The 23,989-nt window shown below is 35.5% G+C and overlaps 1 protein-coding gene across 5 annotated transcripts in view; it reads left to right on the top strand.

Moving 5' to 3' along the window:
* The window catches only part of Cpsf100 (cleavage and polyadenylation specificity factor subunit 2), a 325,511-nt gene that overhangs the window by 175,749 nt on the left and 125,773 nt on the right, over window positions 1-23,989 (top strand). For all 5 annotated transcript variants that reach the window (XM_090399663.1, XM_090399659.1, XM_090399662.1 and 2 more), the window contains one exon: window positions 4,106-4,199. In XM_090399663.1, coding sequence (XP_090255789.1) covers window positions 4,106-4,199 — 94 coding nt within the window. The remainder of the gene's footprint in view (window positions 1-4,105; window positions 4,200-23,989) is intronic.

Raw genomic sequence — 23,989 nt, 5'->3', positions numbered from 1 at the left:
CAAAAAACTATGAACTTAAGAAATAAAGAGTAAAAAAAGAATTGAGGAAAATAAGAAATCATATAAAGAGTGATTAGGGAATAGCCTGGAATGTACCTTGAAAGAAACTTGTAAGAAAGATGTTTTCGAATCAAATAATAAACTGAGAAATGGAAGGGAGAGAGAAGGAAAATACATCTCCTTTATGATCTGTAGTAAAGATTGGAGATATTCTAGATGGCTAGAACAGCAAACTGAAGTTACTCATGATAGTACAGTAATGCAAAATATAAGGAATACAATTTTTCTTACAAATATTCTGTTCTGCCTGAAGTCTTTTCTGTAGATATTTTCATGGGTGCTGTTCTGATGAGCTGGTCACAATCATTCCTCTACTTTCCTTTAAGTATATAAAAACATGAGCCAATAATGGTCAACATTTGTTCTTTATCTAGCTTTAAGCCATTCGAAAACGATCTCAGAAAAATATTTAATAGGTTTCTTCTTTTTCTTTAACAGCCTGTTTATATGCACACTGATTTGCCATAAATTTGAATCCTTGTGTTTGTATGTAATGTATGTATGTTTCACATATGTATAGATATGTGAAAACATACATTTCAGTATTAAAGTAACAAAGAGAAATTTAGTTATATGGAGGTAAAAATATTTTACACTGGCTACACTGCATAATTTAGAATAGTTAGCCAAAAGGTTGGTCCATATCATTGGAGTAGAGGATGCATTCTACTACCAGTTCATAAAAAAATAAATATAAATATAAGAATTACTGAGGGATTTCTCAACTGAGTGTTATAGGAAAGTTGTGGCTAAGAATGCTTGTTAACTGTAGCTTCCTTCAGACATCCTCTGACCACTTCCCATGTTGCTAATTCCTCTACAATGCAAAGCTATATATATATTGCCATTGTTTTCATATCCCTTTTTATTCAAAGTTCTCATGTGTTTTGCCATCCTTGAAGTTAAAACTGCATTATTACTCTTTCCACTTAGAAGAATCAAAATAGCTACTTCATTTATATCAAGATTCCCATCTGCTGTTAATGGAGTCAGTGTTCTCTATTATATATTGATAATAGCTATAGAATTCCTGCCTCTTCTGCTCAAGAAGAAATTACTTGTATTCTACAGGTTTATATGAAGGAAATATCATAATGTATTATAAAACTTTTAGTCTCACGACATTTTAGGGTCAGTCTGTGCTATCAGAAAAATTTCCACCTTTCATCACCAAAACAAAAGCTTCTTCCACTTAGTCTTCTGGGTGTTTACCAGATTCATTGCTCTTGTGTCTGTCATGAAGAATATAAGTCATATCAGATGTTCTGAACAATCTGGCCTTGCTGAATGTCATTTCTGCTAAGCACAGAGTTCTCTAGAATAAGACTAAATAACAGCATAAGAGAATTATAGATTTCTTATGGAACATCTTTATAAGGAACTCATGAAACATTACTCCGTCCAAACTTAATTGGATCTCACAGGCAATGTTTACCTCCTTCATAGGATATAATACTTTTTTTTCCCCAATCTACTAGTTTCTTAATTTGTTTAATTATGTATTTTATATTTATATATCTGTAATTAGGAATTTGTTATCTGTTACATTATTGTAGCTGCATTAGCATTTTTTAGAATCTTTTTCTTATTTGTATATTATGCTATTATTCCATTTCAAAATCAAATTTTTTTAATGTGAGTCTTCTGTATTTTATTTTTAATCCTTTCAGAATTTTGAAGGTTTATCATGTCATCTCTTTTTCTCCTGTTTACTATTATCTACAGTCCACAAATTCTCATTTTGTCCTTATAATCTACATTATTACACAGTTTCAATATCATCATTTACACTTTCCTTTGTGCTATCTCCACTGTGTCTGTATCACCTCAGAAACCAGATCTGCATGTTACATCTCACATGAAAAATAATTTATCATGTTCGTTTTTGCAAGTTTTTTATTCTAAATTACTCATGAAGAAAGGACATTGTTTGTATTCTTAAAATAAATCCTTTTTGTATATAATAACTTAATCACAAGACTTTGTTAAATTATTGTGACGAATGAAATATAACATCACTATGAACTGATGTAGTATCCATATATGGCAATTTAGAAAGACACGCAAAGTGTGACATCATCATTTCCAGATGTTGATATGACCTATACGGAAGTTTCGAGAGGTGCATGCAGGCGAAGTCTGGGCCTTTAAAAGCTCCAGCATCAGGAACGATTTTGTCTTAGGGTTCTCAGCCTTTTCTTAGCTGGGTCTGCAGCACATGAGGGCACTGTGTCATAGAAAGAGAAGTGGCTTATGTCCTGAGGTTCTTCGAGTTCAGTTCATTCCCTGGGTTCACCACCATGAGGTGTCTGCTGTCGATTGGCGATATAGGAACCACTCGTTATACAGTCATTGCTGCCATGTTGCTGAATTAAGGGTTCAAGAGGGTGCAGAATTATTGATGACTCAGACAAAGAATTTTGGTGGGAGATCAAAAGCGAGTCAGCATAAAAAAGGGGACGAAAGATTCATGTAATGGACTGTGCTGAATGAGAGTATTGTAAAGAATGCAAGTACCTAGACGTAATAACTGAATGATGATGTAAATAATTACAATTTGATTGGGTAAGTTAACATTATAAGAGTACTGTATGAAGTAGTGCAAATTAATGTTGAATAAAGCTCACTAAAGGTGGGCTTTACACTCAGCATGTATAAGAGTGATTAGTTGATGCACTGAGTTGTATTTAGGTTTTAAGAATAGAGAGAGAGTTAGCTACTCACCTTCAATTGAAAAGTCTTTGCATTGTAGATGGAATTCAAATCCGGTTTTTCTAACCAAAAGGCCTCATCAATAATGACTGAACTACAGAAACTTCCACAGTGAATAGTGTTCTCTGTTGGTGACTTCGTTATTTATTGTCATTCTTGTAATGGGAGTTATTGAAAGGCAACCTCAAGAAGTAATTGATTATATCTGTCTTTGGGCTATTACTGATGAGTTCAAAGTGTTCAGAAAAAACAAGTGTGTGAGCACTTCTGCCAAAAATGCACTCTTCACCCAGACCTAGAGTTAAGGAATGGATGAATCAAACTATTATCCCAGTAGCAACAGAAATAATTTCTTAGAGCTCACCCTGGCATCCATTTGTCAACTAAGAAAAATATACAAAAGAGTATTGAATGTCCTTTATACCCTACAGTGTAGGTGTGGATTGATTTTCCTTGCATCGTCTTTATCATACACTTGTTCAAAGTTTATGGATCCCAGATTTATTGTTCTGAGAGTATCATTTAATGGTTGGATCCTATCCATCTTCAGGATACACAAATATCTACTGGTTCATTTTGCATAATAAAGCAAAAAAATCTGCTGTTTCACTCCAACCAACAATTTTCTCTTAACTGTATCCTAAAAATAGTCTTTTCCAAAACACCTTAGTAGGACTAGCAGTTTCAATACTGTAATATTGATACTGTGCGGCCTCTGTGTCAGGCCACACAGTATTAATATTACACGTCATTCTGCTGTTCACTCATTTGGTATTGTATGCGAAAGAGATTGTGCAATCTACTTGTATGAATGTTGGAACATTATCTGCACCGAACATAGCAGTACTCTTCCACGACGCTCCATCATGCAACCTCTCACTGTAACTGCTAAGGAAGTTTAATATTCCATCTCTGCATCTACGTACACATAGCAAATAAAGCACTAATTTCTTACCCATCATACTGACAGTTTAAGGTCGGATCTGTGTTCGATAATTAGCATCATGTGATTATCTGCTTGAATTTTCACAAGAAAGTTAACACGAAAGAGGATTTTTCTTCTGTTTTTTTTTTTTCAAAGTAAGTGAAATTGCTTTAAAATAATATAAGAAGCTTTGAAATGGTTTGGTAGTAATGAACGTTGATTAAAAGCCATAGTATTACAGATACAGATTTTCTTTTTTTCCTACTTCAACATTCCTCTCCCATAAATTAAGTATTATCCCTGTAATATGCAATGGTAGTAATACACATCTTTCCAGATTTGTAATACTCTGATGTGATCACTGGAATTTGTTGTTTGCATATTTATTTCTGTTTGTTCATTTTCTAGAGAAGAGGGATCTGATTCAAGTGAAGAAAGTGATGATGAAATTGAAGTAGATAGGAGTGGAAAAGCAAGGCATGACCTAATGATGAAAACTGAGGTTGGTTATTAGGCTTGTTCCTAAATTAAAGGTTGTAATTAGCAGTAAAAACCTTAATTGCTGTTTAATCAGAAAAGTTTTAGTAGAATGAATTAATGTGTTTCTTGAACATTTTTTAATTTTGTCTGAAAACTGGAATTTTTGTATTTGGATATTCCTTTGATATGCTTTTTGAAATCAATACATATAGCATTGATAAAGTACATAACTGAATTAAAAGTGATGTAGAAAATAGTCTGTGAATTGGAACTTCCTGTCATTTGATGTATTATTTCTGTGTATGTTTTTAAATCACATCATGTAGGTAATATATTTAATGTTCATTTTTAGTACAGTAAAATTGTGGGTAATGAAGGGTGAGTTTTTCTGTTTTTTCCTAATTTTTCACTGAATGCTTTTTTTTTATGAATCTTTTCGTTTTGTCAGAATCTTGTCTAATATTCATTCTCCTTTGAAAATTTCAGGATATTATACAGCGATTCTGACAAAATGAAATGGCTCTTCAAAGAAAAAAGAGGTATTTCTTTAATCATCTAATTTTCAGAATAGTGTTTAAGGCATATAGCTGTTTTTATTTTTTAAATTCTCTATTATGCTTTTATATAAAATAAGTGAATAATTGGTATTATATGATGTAACTACAGTATTTTCTGAAAAGGGACACCACTATTAATTACATATTTATGACACGCACCCCACACACCACAGAAGATACATAAGTGTATTTAGTGTCATTTAACTCATTGAGCTCAGTAGAATATGCTATCCTGTATTAACATTGCAAAATTAGCTGAACAAAACTGTATATGGCAACAGAGCAGCTTTACTATTCTCACAGTGAAATATTTTATTACCAATGCACCAGATAATTACTTGATTCTTTCAAGTCCATCTCTCCCTGCCTTCAAACCAAGCCATGAATTCAATGCATACTATAACAATGATTGAAACATTTTCTATAACAGTGTGTATGTAACATGCACTATTTGAGATACTCTGAGTTTTATAATTTTAATAATTAGCATTTCTTCTGAAGACAAGTATTCATGCCTTAGTGTTATTTGGATATTAATAATCAATGTCTTTGCTTTCATTATAAATTACTTCATCCATTCTCATTCTAAACAATATACATTTGTCATTGCTATATTAATAAATTGTTTTGAAACCCTCTTTCATCCTTGTCTTGATAATTATATTTTGTAATCATTTCCAAAATTAATATTATTATTAATTCTGGATTTCTCAATGTTGTATCATCATTTTATATTTTGAGAAATCATGGTAATATAACAAAGATCTGTATTTAAGTTTTGTAGATCTAGAAAAGGCAGATGACAAGGTGCCAAGAGAAAAGCTATTCAAAATGCTACAGTTGTATGGTATCAATGGAACATTATATCAAGTAATACTTAGTCTTTATTTGAGTTCAGTTAGAACTGAAGAAAGTACAGGAAGATGGTTTTATGTTAAATATGGTGTCAGACAAGGATGTACATTATCCCCACTGTTATTTATTATCTATATGGATCACATTATGATGGAAAGTGGTATTAAACCTGATATCAAAATTGGAGATGTTAATGTCAGCTCCTTACTTTGCAAATGATGTTATACTTCTAAATAAATCTGCTACAAGTCTGCAAGGTTCCTTGACTAAATTGAATAACTGTTGTAATAGGTATGGTATGAAGGTCAGCAATAACAAGACAAAGACAATGAAAATAGGCAGAAACATTGAAAATATCAACTGCATTGTGAATGGAGAACCTATAGAACAAGTGAAACATTTCAGCTACTTAGGCAAGATTTTTGGTGAAGATGGTAAATTAAATATTGAAATAGACAACAGAATCAACAAAGCTGGTATGGCAGGAAGTCAACTGAATAAATTTATATGGAATAAGAAAAAAATTAGTCAAAACACTAAATTAGCTGTATACAAGACAGTGTTCAAACCAGTTTTAACTTATGGATCTGAAGGCTGGGTCAGAAGCAAAACACTTGACCAAAGACTAGAGACTGCAGATATGAGAGTCTTGAGAAAGATTAGAGGCATGAACAGATGGCATCAATGGCAATATCATATTAAAAACGAGAATATTAGGAAAGAACTTGACATTGTCAGCATCCAGGAATGCATTAGCAGAGCTAATTTCATTTGGTATGGTCACTTAAACAGAATGGGAGAGGAAAGATTAGCAAAACAATTGTTCTCTGCTGGGTTGGCAGGAAAAAGACCCAGAGGAAGACCAAGATATAGGTGGATTGATACAGTACGAAGTGCCTTAGAAGATAGAAATATAAGTTCCAATAATATTTGAGTCTTGACAGGTAGCAGATCGATTTGAAGGAAAATTGTAGATAGGAAGTTGGTAATGATGTAAGTTTTTCATGTAGTACTATCATATCCTCTACACCCCTTATATATCAGGAATATGTATCAGGAATTTGATGATGATGGTTATCATTCTACTGTGACCCCTTGGTATTTACTTACATGCCACATTACACACACACACACACACACACACACACACACACACACACACACACACTGTTGAACTTGGTTAATGAGGAATTCTGTTGGTCCTATGATGGGATCAACAGACTCACTATATCGGTGAGTTAAATCATCCTCCTATTTTTTTTTTTTTTTTTAATTCTCAGTATCTCAATAAAAAATAATTTCCAAAAAAAAAAAAAAGCATTAGAGAGCGAAATAATAATATAATTATAACTAGATATCATTTGTATAAATATGCCTGTATAAACTATAATACTTATTATTAAACACTATTTATTTGTCCATGAATTAAAAACAATGCTAATTAATAATAAACAGGATTTTAATTATCTTTTTAAAAACTGACTTAACGTTGTTATGTTTGTCTTTTTAATTGATCCAGCCAAACCATTGTTGCATACAAAAATCGTCTTTAGCAAGTTTTTCCATTTTAGCCTTCAAGATCAGACCATCAGTTGAGAATCCAGCACTTCGTGTAGTGAACCATTGAAGCAGTGCTTCATCAATATTTGAAAGCTTGCATTTTCTAATTGTATGTTGTTTTATAACTCCAATATGTAAACATCTTTATTCTTCCGCAATGTCAGCACTGTTGAAGAGGACAAAGAAAACTACACACATCAACATTTTTTGCACCACATTCTAACTCATGAATAATTTCGACTTTTTTGTGAATCAAGAGAATTTTTTTAGTAGACATTTCCAGTTCATTTTAAACTGATTTTACAATCATGGCGGTGTTTGGCTAAAGTGAAGGAGTAGAGCTAGAGATTAGACATCGAAGAAGTAGTGAGAGGATGGTCTTCAAAGGACAAGATTAGATTATAAATATGCCAATAATTCTTTGCAGGTGTCATAAAAGATAAGTTGCTCCTTTCATTTTTGTCTGTTCTTAGAATTCAGTATTCTAAGAACTACCTGAGCGATTAAGAATGTTGGCATAGTTACCAAAATGGTATGGTATAGTATGCTTCTTATAAAACAACATAAAATTAGAAAATGCAAGTTTTCAAATGTTGATGAAGTGCTGCTGTGCTTCATCAACATTTGTGCAAATAAAGTTTGGCTGAATATATATGTCAGGTTGGTGCAGGAGATGTACAGAAATGTGAAGACAAGAGTTTGGACCTGCCTGGGAGAGACAAAGTTTTCAAGTGATAATTGGTTTGCATCAGGGGTCAGCATTAAGTCCGTTCCTGTTTAATATTGTGATGGAGGTGGTGAGAGAAGAAGTGCCTTAAACAATGTTTTATGTGGATGACATTGTGCTGTGTGCAGAATCTAGAGAAGTGGCAGGTAAACTGGAAAGATGGCGGAATGTGCTTGAAGAGAGAGTATAAGGCCGATCAGAAGTAAGACAGATTACATGTGTTGCAGAGTGGATGACAGCCAAGAGACAGATCTGGAGCTGGAAGAAATGTCATCAGAAAGGTTACTGACTTTATATACTTGGGTTCAACAGTGAAAGAGGATGGAGAGGCTGAGAAGGAAGTGGGATGTAGGAACTAGTGAGAGATGGCTGGAGTGCTATGTGATAAGAGGGTGGTGGTCAATATAAAGGGAAAAATCTACAGGACAGTAGTGAGACCAGCTATGACGTATGCTATGGAAACTGTGGCCCTTGAGGAAAAATAACATCAGCAGGATGGAGGTGGCAGAGATGAGAATGCTTAGGTGGATGTGTGGTGTGACCAGAAAGGTCCGTCTGAGAAATGACTATGTTAGGGGAATGGTGAAAGGTACATGAGGCAAGGTTGAGATGGTTTGGTCATGTGATGAGGAGGGAGGACAAGTGTGTGAGAAGAAAAGTCATGCAGATGGGTGTGCAGGGAAGGAGGAAGCATGGGCAGCCAAAGAAGAGATGGAGGAAGCTGGTGGGGGAGGACCTGATGACTTATTAAAAACAGTGACCCTACTTAAGTGATATAAGCTGCGGAAGAAGAAGAATCCCATACACGAGAGGTCAAAGGACTATAAGCTATGACCATCAGTCCCATGTCTAGGGTGTAGGCAAGGGCTCAGAAGTTTATTGCTATTTTTTTTAATAGTTGTAATTCGGAAATATTACTTGCAGTAGGTTGTTCCAGAGGATGGCGGTAGATGGAATAAAAGAGAAAGAAGAAAAGCAGGTTCGGTGTGTTTGCAGTTGCACAGTTGGGCAGCTGCTGTTCTTGTATTAACAGGTGCAACAAAGTTCAGGAATGATAGTTAGCATTGCAGTGGAGCACTGACTATTGAGTACCTATAGAATAGACAGAGAGCTGAAACACTGTTCTAAGATAGAGGTTGAATGGAATTTGTGGGAGAGAACGAGAGAGATTATCTATAAGCTGAATTGCTCTCCTCTAGACAGCAAGAATTTTTTTGAGAAGGTTTAGCTGCTTTACCTCAAGCATGTGAGTGGTATTGTAATCATAGGCGAATTTGGGATTTGTATGTTGTTAAGAGTCAGTTGGGCATAAAATAGAGAATGACTAGTTTCTTTAGATACTGAGGAAGCTGTTGTTGTTGTTGTGATGTGTTTGTGCCAGAAGAAGCTGGAAGTGAATGTTAGTCCAAGAAGAGAGATCTATCTTGTCTGGTGATGTGTGTATTACTGAGGGTAAGTGTGAGCTGAGCTTTCTTTTATGAGAGAAGAGGCAAGATTGTGTTTTGGTGGCATTGAATGTGACCAAATTGTCCTCATCCCTTGAAGGATAGTGAGTAGATCAATATTTAAGGCACTAGTTGTAGATAATCATTCTTGGAATATCTGCACACTGTATGACTTGTCAAACAAGTAGGATGGATGAAGAGTGCTATCATCAGCAAGGCTCTGGATAAGATTAGTGGTAATTAAGAATAGGTGATTTATGTACATCAGAAAGAGGGTAGATGATAGAACACAGAAGTGGTGAAGCATGTATAAATATACAGAAATCGCTATAAATAGTAGCAATGGCAGGCAACATGAACCTTCACATTAAAAAAATATAAATATTTCTATAATTTTTTAGCTGTCATTATTTTTTTTTTATTATTATTTGACACTTCCAGGGAGTTCAAGGACTCATCAAGGGAGGGCACCTGCTCTACAACTCTGTCTCCACCATTCAATCACCAACTGACTACAACTACACCAATGCCATCTACCACTGACCACCACTGGTATTTCCAAAGACAATCACAAACATCCATGCCCACGCCTGGATTCGAACCCACAGCCTTTTGTCTGGAGAGCGGATATGCTATCCACTCGGTCAACCAGGCTATTTTGATACTTTTTTCCCCAAAATAATAATTAATTGCTTTTTGTTTCCCTTATTGTACAGTTTTATTCTACTATTCTATGTATTTATTTAGGGGTGCTTAAGGGTCAAAGCTGTATAACTGAGAGGAGACCTCCACATAGCCTTTAAAGGAATGCAAAGAACTGACCAGGGCTTCTGACCTAATGTCCAGTCCTCACCCTTCTCGTGGTGCACCCTGTTAGGTATCTACCTGGATACTGAATGAATGAGGATGGGCTGACAATTTGGGATTTAGCGAACCAAATTGTATTCTTATTGGATTAAACCACAATATTAAATGATGGTCCAACATGATGGAATTTCATGCAAGCTTGGGCGTCACCCGGATAAACAAGGCCCCATTGTTTTCACCAGGGAACCAGGACGAACAGCTAAAAGTCAGCTGCTCGAACAAATCCTAAAACACACCCAATCTCAATATCACCAGAATTGAAGATTGGTACTATCAACATAAGAAGTCTGAATGGCAAAGAAATGGAGCTAGCTGAGGAATTGGATAAGTACCAGATCGACATAATAGGAGTGACTGAAACAAAAAAGACAAAAACTGGTGAGATCTTTCTGAGCAATAAATACAAAATGTTATATTCAGGCAATGACAAACAAGGAAAAGAAGAGGTAGCCATAGTATTCAACACTAAATACAAGGCTAATCTTCTTGAATTGCAGGCAATTTCAAGTAGAGTGATGTGGGCAAATATCAGAATGGGAAACTGGACAGTGAGATTTATTTGTGTCTATGATCCCACAGAAGGTTCTCCTAAGGTAGAAGTGGAGGAAATTTTTGAAGCTTTAGAAAAAGCAACTGGCACAATGAAAAATGAAAAGTTGGTCCTTGTTGAGGATCTAAATAGGAGAGTAGGAAATGATTTGGCAGACATACAAAAATAATTTGGAAAAATTTGGAGAAAAGAGCAATGCTAGTAATAATGGCAAATACTTGTTGGGAATTTGTGCTCAGGACATGAACTGGTTATTACTAACACCATGTTCCAACATAAAAATGTGCACAAATGGATAGTGATGTTTTCTCTCTAGTGCAGGATACTAGAGTTTACAGAGGATTTGAAATTGGAAGTGATCACCATTTAGTCTTAAGTAGGATAAAATTGAATTTCATATTGAAAAGAACATGTAAGAAAGTTTCAAAACAAATAAAAGTTGAGCAGCTCTCAGATGCGACGACCCCGTTTAACATGGGATAAGGCAGAGTGAAAGAAGAAGAAGAAAATTCAAGAAAAAATGAAAGAGTTTCAGAACAGGAATCAAACCTTGGAGATTCAGTGGCAAGCCCTGAAGAAAAACACTGATTGATTCAGCTAGAGAGGCATGTGGTGAGGTTGTTTGCAGGGATAGAAAAATCAAAACTCCATGGTGGACACAGGAAGTTAAAGAGGCAGTGAAGGAAAAGAAGAAAGCATATCAAAAGTTCCTGGCAAATAAGTCAGCTTGTGCTCTTAGAGGATACAGAGACAAATGTAAGAAAACTAAACACTGTATAAAACTAGCTAAACAAAAGTCATGAGAAGACTTTAGTAAGAACATAGAAAATAAATATCAAGAAGGTGGCAAGATATTCTGGAGGCTGTTAAAAAGCTCAGAAATGAAGGAAAGAGTGCTGTAAAAGGAATTAGTGATAAGAGTGATATGAAAACTGCCAAAAAAGATATCCTTGAATTTTTTTTTTGAAGTAATAAGGGTCAAAGCTGTATAACTGAGAGGAGACCTCCACATAGCCTTTAAAGGAATGCGGAGAACCAACCAGGGCTTCTGACCTAATGTCCAATCCTCACCTTCTCGTGGTGCACCCTGTTGGGTATCTACTTTGATACTGAACGAACGAGGATGGGCTGGCAATTTGGGATTTAGCCGACCAAATTGTATTCTTATTGGTTAAACCAAAATAAAAAATGATGGTACAACATGACAAAATTTCATGCCGGCTGGGGCGTCGCCCGGTTAAACAAGGCCCCCGTTGTTTTCGCCAGGGAACCAGGGCGAACAGCGAAAAGTCAGCTACTGGAACAAATCTGAAAACAAACCCCAACTCAACATCACCAGAGTTAAAGATCGGTACTATCAACGTAAGAAGCCTGAATGGCAAAGAAATGGAGCTAGCTGAGGAATTAGATAAGTACCAGATCGACATAATAGGGGTGACTGAAACAAAAAAGACCAAAACTGGTGAGATCTTTCTGAGCAATAAATACAAAATGTTATATTCAGGCAATAACAATCAAGGAAAAGAAGGAGTAGCCATAGTATTCAACACAAAATACGAGGCTAATCTTCTCGAATGGCAGTCAGTCTCAAGTAGAGTAATGTGGGCAAATATGAGAATGGGGAACTGGACAATGAGACTTATTTGTGCCTATGGTCCCACAGAAGGTTCTACTAAGGTAGAAGTGGAGGAATTTTTTGAGGCTTTAGAAAAAGCAACTGACACAATGAAAAAGGAAAAGTTGGTCCTTGTTGGGGATCAAAATAGTAGAGTAGGAAATGATTGTGAGACATACAAAAATATTTTGGGAAAATTTGGAGAAAAGAGCAAAGCTAATAATAATGGCAAATATCTGTTGGATTTCTGCTCAGGACATGGACTGGTTATTACTAACACCATGTTCCAACATAAAAATGTGCACAAATTCACATGGAGAGAAGAGGCTAGGAATAAGAAAAGTCTCATTGACTATGTTATTGTTGATAGTGATGTTTTCTCCCTGGTGCAGGACACCAGAGTGTACAGAGGATTTGAAATTGGAAGTGATCACTATTTAGTCTTGAGCAGGATAAAATTGAATTTCATATTGAAAAGAATAACATGTAAGAAAGTTTTAAAGCGAATAAAAGTTGAGCAGCTCTCAGATGTAAACTGTAGACTAAAATACAGAAATATTATTGAAAAGGAAATGAAAGAGTTTGAGAACAGGAATCAAACCTTGGAGATTCAGTGGCAAACTCTGAAGGAAACATTGATTGATTCTGCCAGAGAGGCATGTGGTGAGGTTGTGTGCAAAGATAAAAAAATCAGAACTCCCTGGTGGACACAGGAAGGTAAAGAGGCAGTGAAGGAAAAGAAGAAAGCATATCAAAAGTTCCTGGCAAATAAGTCAGCTTTTACTCTTACAGAATACAGAGACAAATGTAAGAAAGCTAAACAGTGTGTAAAACTAGCTAAACAAAAGTCATGGGAGGACTTTGGCAAGAATATAGAAAATAAATATCAAGAAGGTGGCAAAATATTCTGGAGGTTGTTGAAGAAGCTTAGGAATGGAGGAAAGAGTGCTGTAAAAGGAATTAGAGATGATAAAGGTGAAATGAAAACAGGAGAAAAAGATATCCTTGAAGTATGGAGTAATTACTTTGAAAAACTGCTAAATGAAACAAGCAGTGATGACAGCACATTGATAAAAAACACTGACCAGGCATGCAGTCAGGAATACATATCCATACTTGAAGTAGAAAAAGCCATCAAAGGCTTGAAATGTGGAAAGGCAGCAGGAGTAGATGATATTCGACCAGAAATGCTGAAGTATGGTGGTATAAGAGTCTTACAGTGGCTGCACTGCATTGTTCAGAAAGCCTGGACAGAGGGACGAATTCCTGATGATTGGAGTAGAGCTCTCATAGTACCCATATATAAAAAGGGAAATAAAACTGAATGTGAGAATTACAGAGGTATTTCCCTACTGAGTGTTCCTGGCAAGATCTATGCAAGTATACTTGAGAAACGGTTGAGAAGAATTGTGGAAGAAAAGCTTGGTCAAGAACAAGCTGGATTCAGGCCAAATAGAGGCTGTCAGGATCAGATCTTCACTTTACGACAAATAGTCGAGAAAGCATGGGAATATAACAAAGATCTGTATTTAAGTTTTGTCGATTTGGAAAAGGCATATGACAAGGTGCCAAGAGAGAAGCTATTCAATACGCTGCAGTTATATGGTGTCAATGGGGCATTATATCAAGCAATACTTAGTCTTTATTTGAGTTGTGAGTCAGCAGTTAGAATTGAAGGAAGTACAGGAAGATGGTTTAATGTTAAATCTGGTGTGAGACAAGGATGTACATTATCCCCTCTGTTATTCATTATCTATATGGATCACATTATGAAGGAATGTGGTATTAAACCTGATATGAAAATTGGAGATGTTAATGTCAGCTCTTTGCTTTATGCGGATGATGTTATACTTCTAAATAAATCCGCTGCAAGTCTGCAAGATTCTCTAACTAAATTGAATAGCTGTTGTAATAGATATGGTATGAAGGTCAGCAATAAAAAGACAAAGACAATGAAAATAGGCAGAATCATTGAAAATGTCAACTGTTTTGTGAATGGAGAACCTGTGGAACAAGTAAAACATTTCAGCTACTTAGGCACAATTTTTACTGAAGATGGTAAACTAAATATAGAAATAGACAACAGAATCAGCAAAGCTGGTATGGTGGGAAGTCAATTGAATAAATTCATATGGAATAAGAAAGAAATTAGTCGGAACACTAAATTAGCTATATACAAGACTGTGTTCAAACCAATTTTAACTTATGGATCTGAGAGCTGGGTCAGAAGTAAAACACTTGACCAAAGACTAGAGACCGCAGATATGAGAGTCCTGAGAAAGATTAGAGGCATTGAACAGATGGCATCAATGGCAGTATCATATTAAAAATGAGGATATTAGGAAAGAACTTGACATTGTCAGCATCCAGGAATGCGTTAGCAGAGCTAATCTCAGATGGTATGGTCACTTAAATAGAATGGGAGAGGAAAGATTAGCAAAACAAGTGTTCTCTGCCAGGTTGGCAGGAAAACGACCCAGAGGAAGACCAAGATATAGGTGGATGGATACGGTACAAAGTGCCTTAGACGATAGAAATATAAGATCTGATAATGTTGGAGTCTTGACAAGTAACAGACTGATTTGGAGGAAAATTGTAGATAGGAAGTTAGTAATGATGTAATTTTTTCATGTAGTACTGTCATATCCTGTACACCCCTTGAGGGTACATGGCAGGAATTTGATGATGATGATGATATTAATTACTTCAAAAAATTGCTAAATGAAATGTGATGTCACAGTGATAAAAAATACTGACCAGGCATGCAATCAGGAATACATATCCATGCTTTAAGTAGAAAAAGCCATCAAAAGTCTGAAATGTGGAAAGGCAGTTGGAGTAGATGATATTAGACTAGAAATGCTCAAGTATGGAGGTATAAAAGTTTTACAGTGGCTACATTGCAAAGTTCAGAGGGCCTGGACAGAAGGACGAATTCCAGATGATTGGAGTAGAGCTCTCTTAGTACCCATATATATAAATAGGGAATAAAACTGATTGTGAGAATCACAGAGGTATTTTTCTCTAATGAGTGTTCCTGGTAAAATTTTTGCCAGCATACTTGAGAAACGGTTGAGAAGTATTATGGAAGAGAAGCTTGGTGAAGAACAAGCGGATTCAGGCCAAATAGAGGCTGTCAGGATCAGATATTCACTTTACGACAAATAGTTGAAAAGTCATGGGAATATAATAGAGATCTGTATTTAAGTTTTGTTGATCTGGACAAGGTTCCAAGAGAGAAGCTATTCAAAATGCTACAGTTGTATAGTGTCAGTGGATCATTATATCAAGCAATACTTAGTCTGTATTTGAGTTGTAAGTCAGCAGTTAGAATTGAAGGAAGTACAGGAAGATGGTTTAATGTTAAATCTGGTGTCAGACAAGGATATACATTATCCCCTCTGTTATTCATTATCTATATGGATCACATTATGAAGGAATGTGGTATTAAACCTGATATCAAAATTGGAGATGTTAATGTCAGCTCTTTGCTTTATGCGGATGATGTTATACTTCTAAATAAATCCGCTACAAGTCTGCAAGATTCTCTGACTAAATTGAATAGCTGTTTTAATAGATATGGTATGAAAGTCAGCAATAAAAAGACAAAGACAATGAAAATAGGCAGACTCACTGAAAATGTCAACTGTGTTGTGAATGGAGAACCTGTGGAACAAGTGAAACATTTCAGCTACTTAGGCACAATTTTTACTGAAGATGGTAAATTAAATATGGAAATAGACAATAGAATCAACAAAGCTGGTATGGTAGGAAGTCAACTAAATACATTTATATGAAATAAGAAAGAAATTAGTGAAAACACTAAATTAGCTGTATACAAGACAGTGTTCAAACCAATTTTTACTTATGGATCTGAGAGCTGGGTCAGAAGTAAAACACTTGACCAGAGACTAGAGACTGCAGATATGAGAGAAAGATTAGGGGTGTGAACAGATGCATCAATGGCAATATCATATTAAAAATGAGGATATTAGGAAACAACTTGACATTGTCAACATCCAGGAATGCATTAGCTAAACAAGTGTTCTCTGATACCTGCAATGAGTCTACTGACTCCATGGAGATACCGGTAATAATAATTATAACTAAGACAAACTGTAACTTGCAGGAAAAGTAAGCAAGCATGTTGGATTATAATGTTTGCCACCAGGTAGGTTGACTTACAATTAATGCTGTGTAATCATGACATAAACACAAAACTTGTTTTATAAACAAATACAGGTACACTGCCAATTTTGTGGCAACAGATGGTCTAGCACTTCCTTTAGTGTCTGGACAGAAGCATTTCAATCATGAAATTCTTGAGACTACCCAAATAATTCACTGGGTCACTAAAGATGGCATAGCAATGTGTGCATGCTCTCATTTAATTATTTACATCTGCTGTAGATGGTGATCTATTGATATTTAGGGATTCTTAGCAAAATAAGCTAAGAACCCTATTTCTGTTATTTTGCTTAAGAACTGGCACATGCTTAAGAACCCTAGGGTTCTTAAGCATGTGCCAGTTCATATTGATGGTGTTAAGCAGAAGCACAAGTGCATATCCATCTGTACCGTAACATTTATACTAATGCATTCTATTTAATTATTTCATTTACAATAATATTAAGTTTCTAGCAGTTATAATTAATGGGTTGGTGGGGTATTGACAAATTAATATTATGTGACCTCTTTTGTTCCATCAAAGCAGCTAATCTGACAAGGCTCTGGAACCAAGGGTACCAGAAAATCAGTAATGTACTTGTACTATCAAAAAAAATTTGAAATTAGTCTCCCAACTATATTCAATAATATGTTTAGAGTGGACACTAAGAACTCATCATGTGATTCCTGGCATATACCCTCGGGGGTGGGGGGGGATATATTGGAAACCATGTAGACCATTGGTAAGATGGGCTGATGAAATAAAAAGGTGCTATAGTCATTTATGGTGGAGCTGCACAAGATTGGCCAAAATGGAGGAAGTATGGAGAGACATTCATTCCAATATTGCACTGAAGAAAGCTTTTGATGATGATCTATACTGTTATAACAAGAATCTCGAAGTTTTATAGATCTGAAAAGGAATATGACAAGCTGCCAAAAAAAAAAGTTATTCAAAACACTAGTTTTATAAAGCAGTATATAGCCTATATTTCATTTGTAAGGCAACAGTTAAATTGAAGACGGTATACAGAAAGGTGATTTAATGTAAAATCAGGTCCAAGATAGTGCATACTATCTCCACTCTTAGTCATCATGTAGATGACGACTAAGAGTGGACGATCTACATGAAAGAAACTGGATAATCTCAGCTCTTTACTTTCTGCAGACGGTATAACTTAAATCCACTATATGTCTGATTCCTTAACTAAATTGAATAACTGTTGTAACAAATTTGACATGAAAATCAGCAATAAAAAACAGATTGAAAATAGGAAGAAACATTGAAAACATTAGCTTCATTCTGAATGGGAAAATCTATGTAACAAGTAAATTATTTCAGCTACTTAGGCACAATTTTTAGCAAAGATGATAAATTAAATGTGGAAATAGACAACAGAATAAGCAGAGCCAGTATGGTGAGGAGTTCAATAAATAAATTTATTCTAAATTAAAGAAATTATACACTTATGGGTCAAAGTCAAATAACTGGGAGGAGACTTCCACATTACCTTTCAGAAATGCAGAGAACTGACTGGGGCTTCTGATGTAATATCCAATTCCCACCTTCATGCGGTGTGCCCTGTTAGTAGGTATCTACTGAGTACTGAATGAAAGAGGATGGGCTGGCAATTTGGGACTTAGCCAACCAAATTGTACTCTCTATTAGTTTAAACCAAAAACACATGTGATGGTACAGTATGATGAGATTTTGTGCTGGCTGGGACATTGCCTGGTTAAACAGGGTTCCTTGCTGTTTTCATCAGGGAACTAGGATGAACAATGAAAATCACCTACTGGAACAAGCACCAACTCAACATCTAAAAGCAGAATAAACTCAATATCAGAAGAACTGAGGATGGGAACCATCAATATAAGGAGTATTAATGGAAAGGAAATCGAACTTGCAGAACAAGTGGGAAAGTACCATGTGGATAAAATTGGCATTACTGAGACAAAGAAGACAAAAATGGGGGGGGGGGGGGAATCTTACTAAATAATAAGTATAGAGTGTTATTTTCAGGCACTAATGATCAAGGAAAGGAAGGAGTAGCAATAGCATTCAATACCAAACATTAAGATTAAATTTCTTGATTGGAAGGCAGTTTCTAATAGAGTGATGTGAGCAAATTTCAAAATGGAGAGATGGACAATGAAACTTATTTGCATCTTTGGTCCCACAGAAGGTTCTTCTTAGGAAGAAGTGGAGGAATTTTTTTAGTCATTAGAACAGGTATCTGACATGAAGAAAATGGAAAAGGTGATCCTTGTGGGGGATTTGAGCAGCAGAGTAGGAAATGAATCTCACCAGACTTATAGGAACATTTTGGGAAAATTTGGAGAAAAGGATAAAGCTACTAATAATGGAAGTATTTACTGGACTCAGGACACAGACCGTTCATTACTAATACCATGTTTCAACATAAAGATGTGTACAAGTTCACATGGAGAAAAGAAACAAGACTACAACAAGACTCATTGACTATGTCATTGTTGATAGTGATATCAACATTTTGGTTTAGGATACAAGAGTGTCCTTACAGAGGATTTGAAATTGGAACTGACAATTACTTAGTAATAAGTAGGATAAAAAATGGATATCACATTGAAAAGAACAGTATGTAAGAAAGTGTTAAAAATAAATAAAGTTGAGTAGCTTTTACAGGTAAATTGTAGACTCAACTATATAACCATTATTAAAAAAAAAATGAAACAAATTGAAAACAAGAACCAAACCTTGGAGTCTCTGTGGCAAATTTGGAAGAAGATATTGATCGATTCAGCTAGGGAGGTATGTGGTGAAGTTGTCTGCAAGGATAGAAAAATAAGAACACTGGTGGACACAAGCAGTTAAAGAAGAAAGCATACCAAAAGTTTCTAGCGAATGAGTCAGTAGACGTCCTAAAAGAATACAGAGGAAAATGTAAGAGAGCTAAGCTATGTGTAAAAGTAACAAAACAAAAGTCATGGAAAGACTTTGGTAAGAATATGGAAAATAAATATTAGGAAATAAGATAATAAGATAATAAAAAAAAAATAAGAACACTGGTGGACACAAGCAGTTAAAGAAGAAAGCATACCAAATTTCTAGCGAATGAGTCAGTAGACGTCCTAAAAGAATACAGAGGAAAATGTAAGAGAGCTAAGCTATGTGTAAAAGTAACAAAACAAAAGTCATGGGAAGACTTTGGTAAGAATATGGAAAATAAATATCAGGAAGGTGACAAAATGTTCTGGAGGCTACTGAAAAAGCTTAGAAATGGAGGAAGGAGTTTCTGTACAAGGAATCAAAGATGATAAAGGTGACATGAAAATTGAAGATAAGGATATCCTAGATGTTGGATTTGGATTTGATGTTGGATTTGAAAGACTTTCAAATGAACCAAGCAGTGACAGAACCATAGTAGAAAATTTTCAAGAGGAATACATATCGATACTTGAGGTAGAAAAAGCTGTCAAAAATATGAAATGTGGAAAGGCACTGGAGTAGATATCAGACCAGAAATGCTTAAGTATTATTATTATTATTATTCAGGCCTCCAAGGAGTCAAAAGGCTCATCGAGGGAGGTCCTTCCTAAGACATAAAGTCTGTCAAGACTCATCGAGGGGAGGTCCCCCCCCCCTGAGAAACACAAAGTCTATCATACCACCCTTTAAACTCACTGACCGTTCTCGCTCCCACCACTCCATCAGGCAATGCATTCCAAGGCACCACTCCTTAACCTCTTGCTCACAGTTTCCTTTCGTAACTTCCAGGGATGGCCTCTTGTCATCACTCCTTCCCGCTGTTCAACCAAGCGAAAGAACTCCCCAGTGTCAACCCTGTAACCACCTCTCAACAGTTTGAAAGTCTCTGTCATCTCACCTCTCCTTCTTCTATCTACCAAACTCTGCAGTCCACATTCTCTCAGCCAATCCTCATAACTATCCTTGTACAGTCTTGAAACCATCTTTGTCATCCGTCTTTATATCCTTTCCACAGTTAATTTATCCCCTTCAAATCCTGGGGACCAAATCTGAGAACAATAGTCCAAGTGTGGTCTGATCAGAGACTTATACAACGGAATGATAACCCTCTTATCTCTGCAGGTCAGTGTCCTTCTCATAATAGCAGCAATTCTCTGTGTTACCTTCACCACCTTTGCAATATGTCCCCTAAACTTCAGGTTTCTATCAGTCATCAACCCCAGATCTCTTGTCTCCCCTACTTCCTCCAGTATAACTCCTCCCATAGAGTATGCAGCATCCCATCGATGTTTCCCAAACCTCAAGACCTTACATTTTGCTGCATTAAACTGACACCTCATTCATTTGCCCATCTATCTAGCTTATTTAAATCCTCTTGCAGGTATGAAGTATGAAGGTATATAAAATTTTGCAGTGGCTGCACTGCATAATTCAAAGGGCCTGGTCAGAAGGTCAAATTCCCAATGATTGAAGCAGAGTTCTCAACGTACCCATCTATAAAGAAGGGAATAAAACTGAATGTGAGAATTATAAAGGAATTTCTCTACTAAGCGTTCCAGGTAAGATTTATGCAAGCATACTTGAAAAGAGGTTGAGAAAAAGCTGGGTTCAGGCCAAATAATTTGTCAAGATCAGATTTTCACTTTAAGACATAGTTTAGAAATTATTGGAATATGACAAGGATCTGTACTTTTGTTTTGTAGATCTGGAAAAGGCATATGACAAGGTGTCCAAAGAAAAGCTTTTCAAAAACACTACAATTATATGGAGTGAATGGAACATTATACAGAGCGATGCATAGTCTATATTTAAGTTATCAGTCAGCAGTTAGTATTGAAGGAAATATAGGAAGATGGTTTGATGTAAAATCAGGGGCAAGACAAGGATTCACATTATATCTACTCTTAGCAGAGATAATGTGAATTATTCATCATCTAGATGGATCACATTATGAAAGAAAGTGGCATTGGGCCTGATATAAAAATTGGAGATGTCAAACTTAGCTCTGTGCTTTCTGCAGATTTTGTGATACTCTTAAACACATCTAGTGCAAGTCTCCAGGATTCTCTAACTAAATTGAATCACAGCTGTAACAAATGTGGCACGAAAATCAGTAACAAAAAGACCAGAACTATGAAAATAGACAGAATATAGAAAACTTCAGCTGCATTCTGAATGGAGATCCTACAGAACAAGTAAAATATTTCAGTTATTTAGGCACAGTTTTTAGTGAAGACAGCAGGTTAAATCTGGAAATAGACAACAGAATAAGCAAAGCTGCTATTGTGGGTAGCCAGCTGAATAAATTTATATGGAATAAGAGAGAAATTAGCTAAAACACCAAACTAGCAGGATACAAGACAGTGTTTAAACCAGTTTAAAATTATGGATCTGAGAGTTGGGTTAGAAATAAAGCACTTGATCAAAGACTAGAGACTAAGATATTAGGGGTTCTGAGAAGAATTAGAAGAGTGAACCAATAGCATCAATGGCAAAACGTTACTTAAATAGAACAGGTAAGGAAAGAGACCCAGAGGAAGACCAAGGGTTAATTATATTGATTTAGTTAGAAGTGCCTTAGAAGCACAAAATGTTAGATATGACAATATTGTAGTTCTCACAAATAATGGACTGACTTGGAGTAAAATTGTTGATAGATAGGAGATTTATAATAATGTAAACTTAATCATTTAGTGCTGTTATAGTAACCTGAACATCCTTAGGGATACATATCAGGAGATTGATGATAAAAGAAATTAATAAAAACCTTAAAGTAGCTGTATATACAAGTGTCATGAAAGCTGTGTAAGAAAAGAGATGAGGTGAGACTAGACTGAGATATGAGAGTAAAAGAGCAAAAGATGAACATAAACACCACATTAAATTCCTCAATATGGTTAAAATAGGCTTGTCAGACCATGCACTTCAAACATTTCACACAATCAATTTGAAAGACACCAAGTTCCTACTGCACCAAAACATGGTTTGAAAGAAAGTTCAAAGAAGCCTGTGAGATGATGAAACATCATTCGAATCTAGACAAGAATGATGGACTAATAATTCCAAGAATCTCGAGGACCCATCTTCAATCCAGAACAACCCCAAACAGAAGAAAATCTTAATATGAAGACTATAGGAATTGTTTAATGTAAATCTTTTTTTTTTTTAAATCATATATATATTACTATACCGATATGTATAAAAAGTTTATTTTATTTTGTGAATTAATTTTTAATTTTGTATATATTTTATTTAGTAATTTATTTTATTTATTATTTTTTTTTTCACCAGAGGTCAGACTTATCTTACTTTTGTGTAGTGTTATGTAGCTTGTGTCCTGTACATATGTATGTTTTCCTGATGATGACTTCAATATAGAGTTTGAAATGTCGAGTATTATTTTCTTTATTTTAACTAAAGTAATCAATCCAACACGTGTTTTTGTCTTTGTAAATTCTTCACTATGAATGCTAACCACCATGTAACCATAAAAGAAAGACTGGCCAAAATTAGATTGAAGGAATGGCAGAATCATATGAAAAATGGAAATATTACATTGTTAGTATTCAGGAATGTTTGAACAAAGCTAATCTAAGATCTAAGATGCTGTGGCCACTTGCAGAATGAGAGAGGAAAGCACATCAAAGGAAAATAATTAATTGTTATTACTGATAGCAATAGCACTTAAAAGACATTATTCCTTTTTCCACTATAGTTTTGAATTGTTTGTATAATAATCCAAGTATTATTTGTCTACACATTTGTGCTCTGAGGATGCTGATTAGGAATCCAGTGAAAAGTTAGAAAAATTAGCAAACAAGTGTGATGCCAGAATGGCAGGGTAAAGAACCAGAGAAAGACCAGGGTCATGGTGGATTGATGCAATAAGAAGTGCCTTAGAAAACTGAAATGCAAGATTTCATTATTGGAATACTGACAGATAATAGACTAATTTGGAAGAAAATTATTGATAGGATATTAGTATTACATTATATGGTCATATTTTTATGTGAATTATTATTATTATAAAAAACCTCCATGGAGTAGAAGACTCATCGTGGGAGGTCCAGTGTTATACGCACATTTTATCATACCGCGCCTTAAATATGTTCACTGTCTCTATGCTCACCACACTTTTGGGCAATGCATTCCAATCGCTCGCCACTCTCCATGCAAAACACTTGCTCGCCACCCCTTGCTTACACTCTCCTTATACAGCTTGCAGGGATGACCTCTTGTTCTCTTCCTATCTTCACCCATTCTGTGCAAAACCTCCCCATCATTAATCTGGTAATAACCTCTTAACAGCTTATATGTCCCAATCATATCCCCTCTCCTCCTCCTATCCACCAATTTCTGCAAATTGCATTTTGCCAATCTCTCTTCATATTCAACATTCCAGAGACCAGAAAACACCTTAGTCAATTGTCTTTGAACCTTTTACAATACTTCTTCATCTTTTTGAAAACCAGGTGACCAAATTTGCGCACAGTAATCCATA

This window comes from Typopeltis vanoorti, chromosome 10, assembly GCF_054136105.1.
Source record: "Typopeltis vanoorti isolate ZY-2024b chromosome 10, IOZ_Tvanoo_1.0, whole genome shotgun sequence".
In the NCBI taxonomy this organism is placed as follows: Eukaryota; Metazoa; Arthropoda; class Arachnida; order Uropygi; family Thelyphonidae; genus Typopeltis; species Typopeltis vanoorti.
Note: the sequence above shows the minus strand (reverse complement) of the source record. Positions and strands in the feature narration are given on the sequence as shown.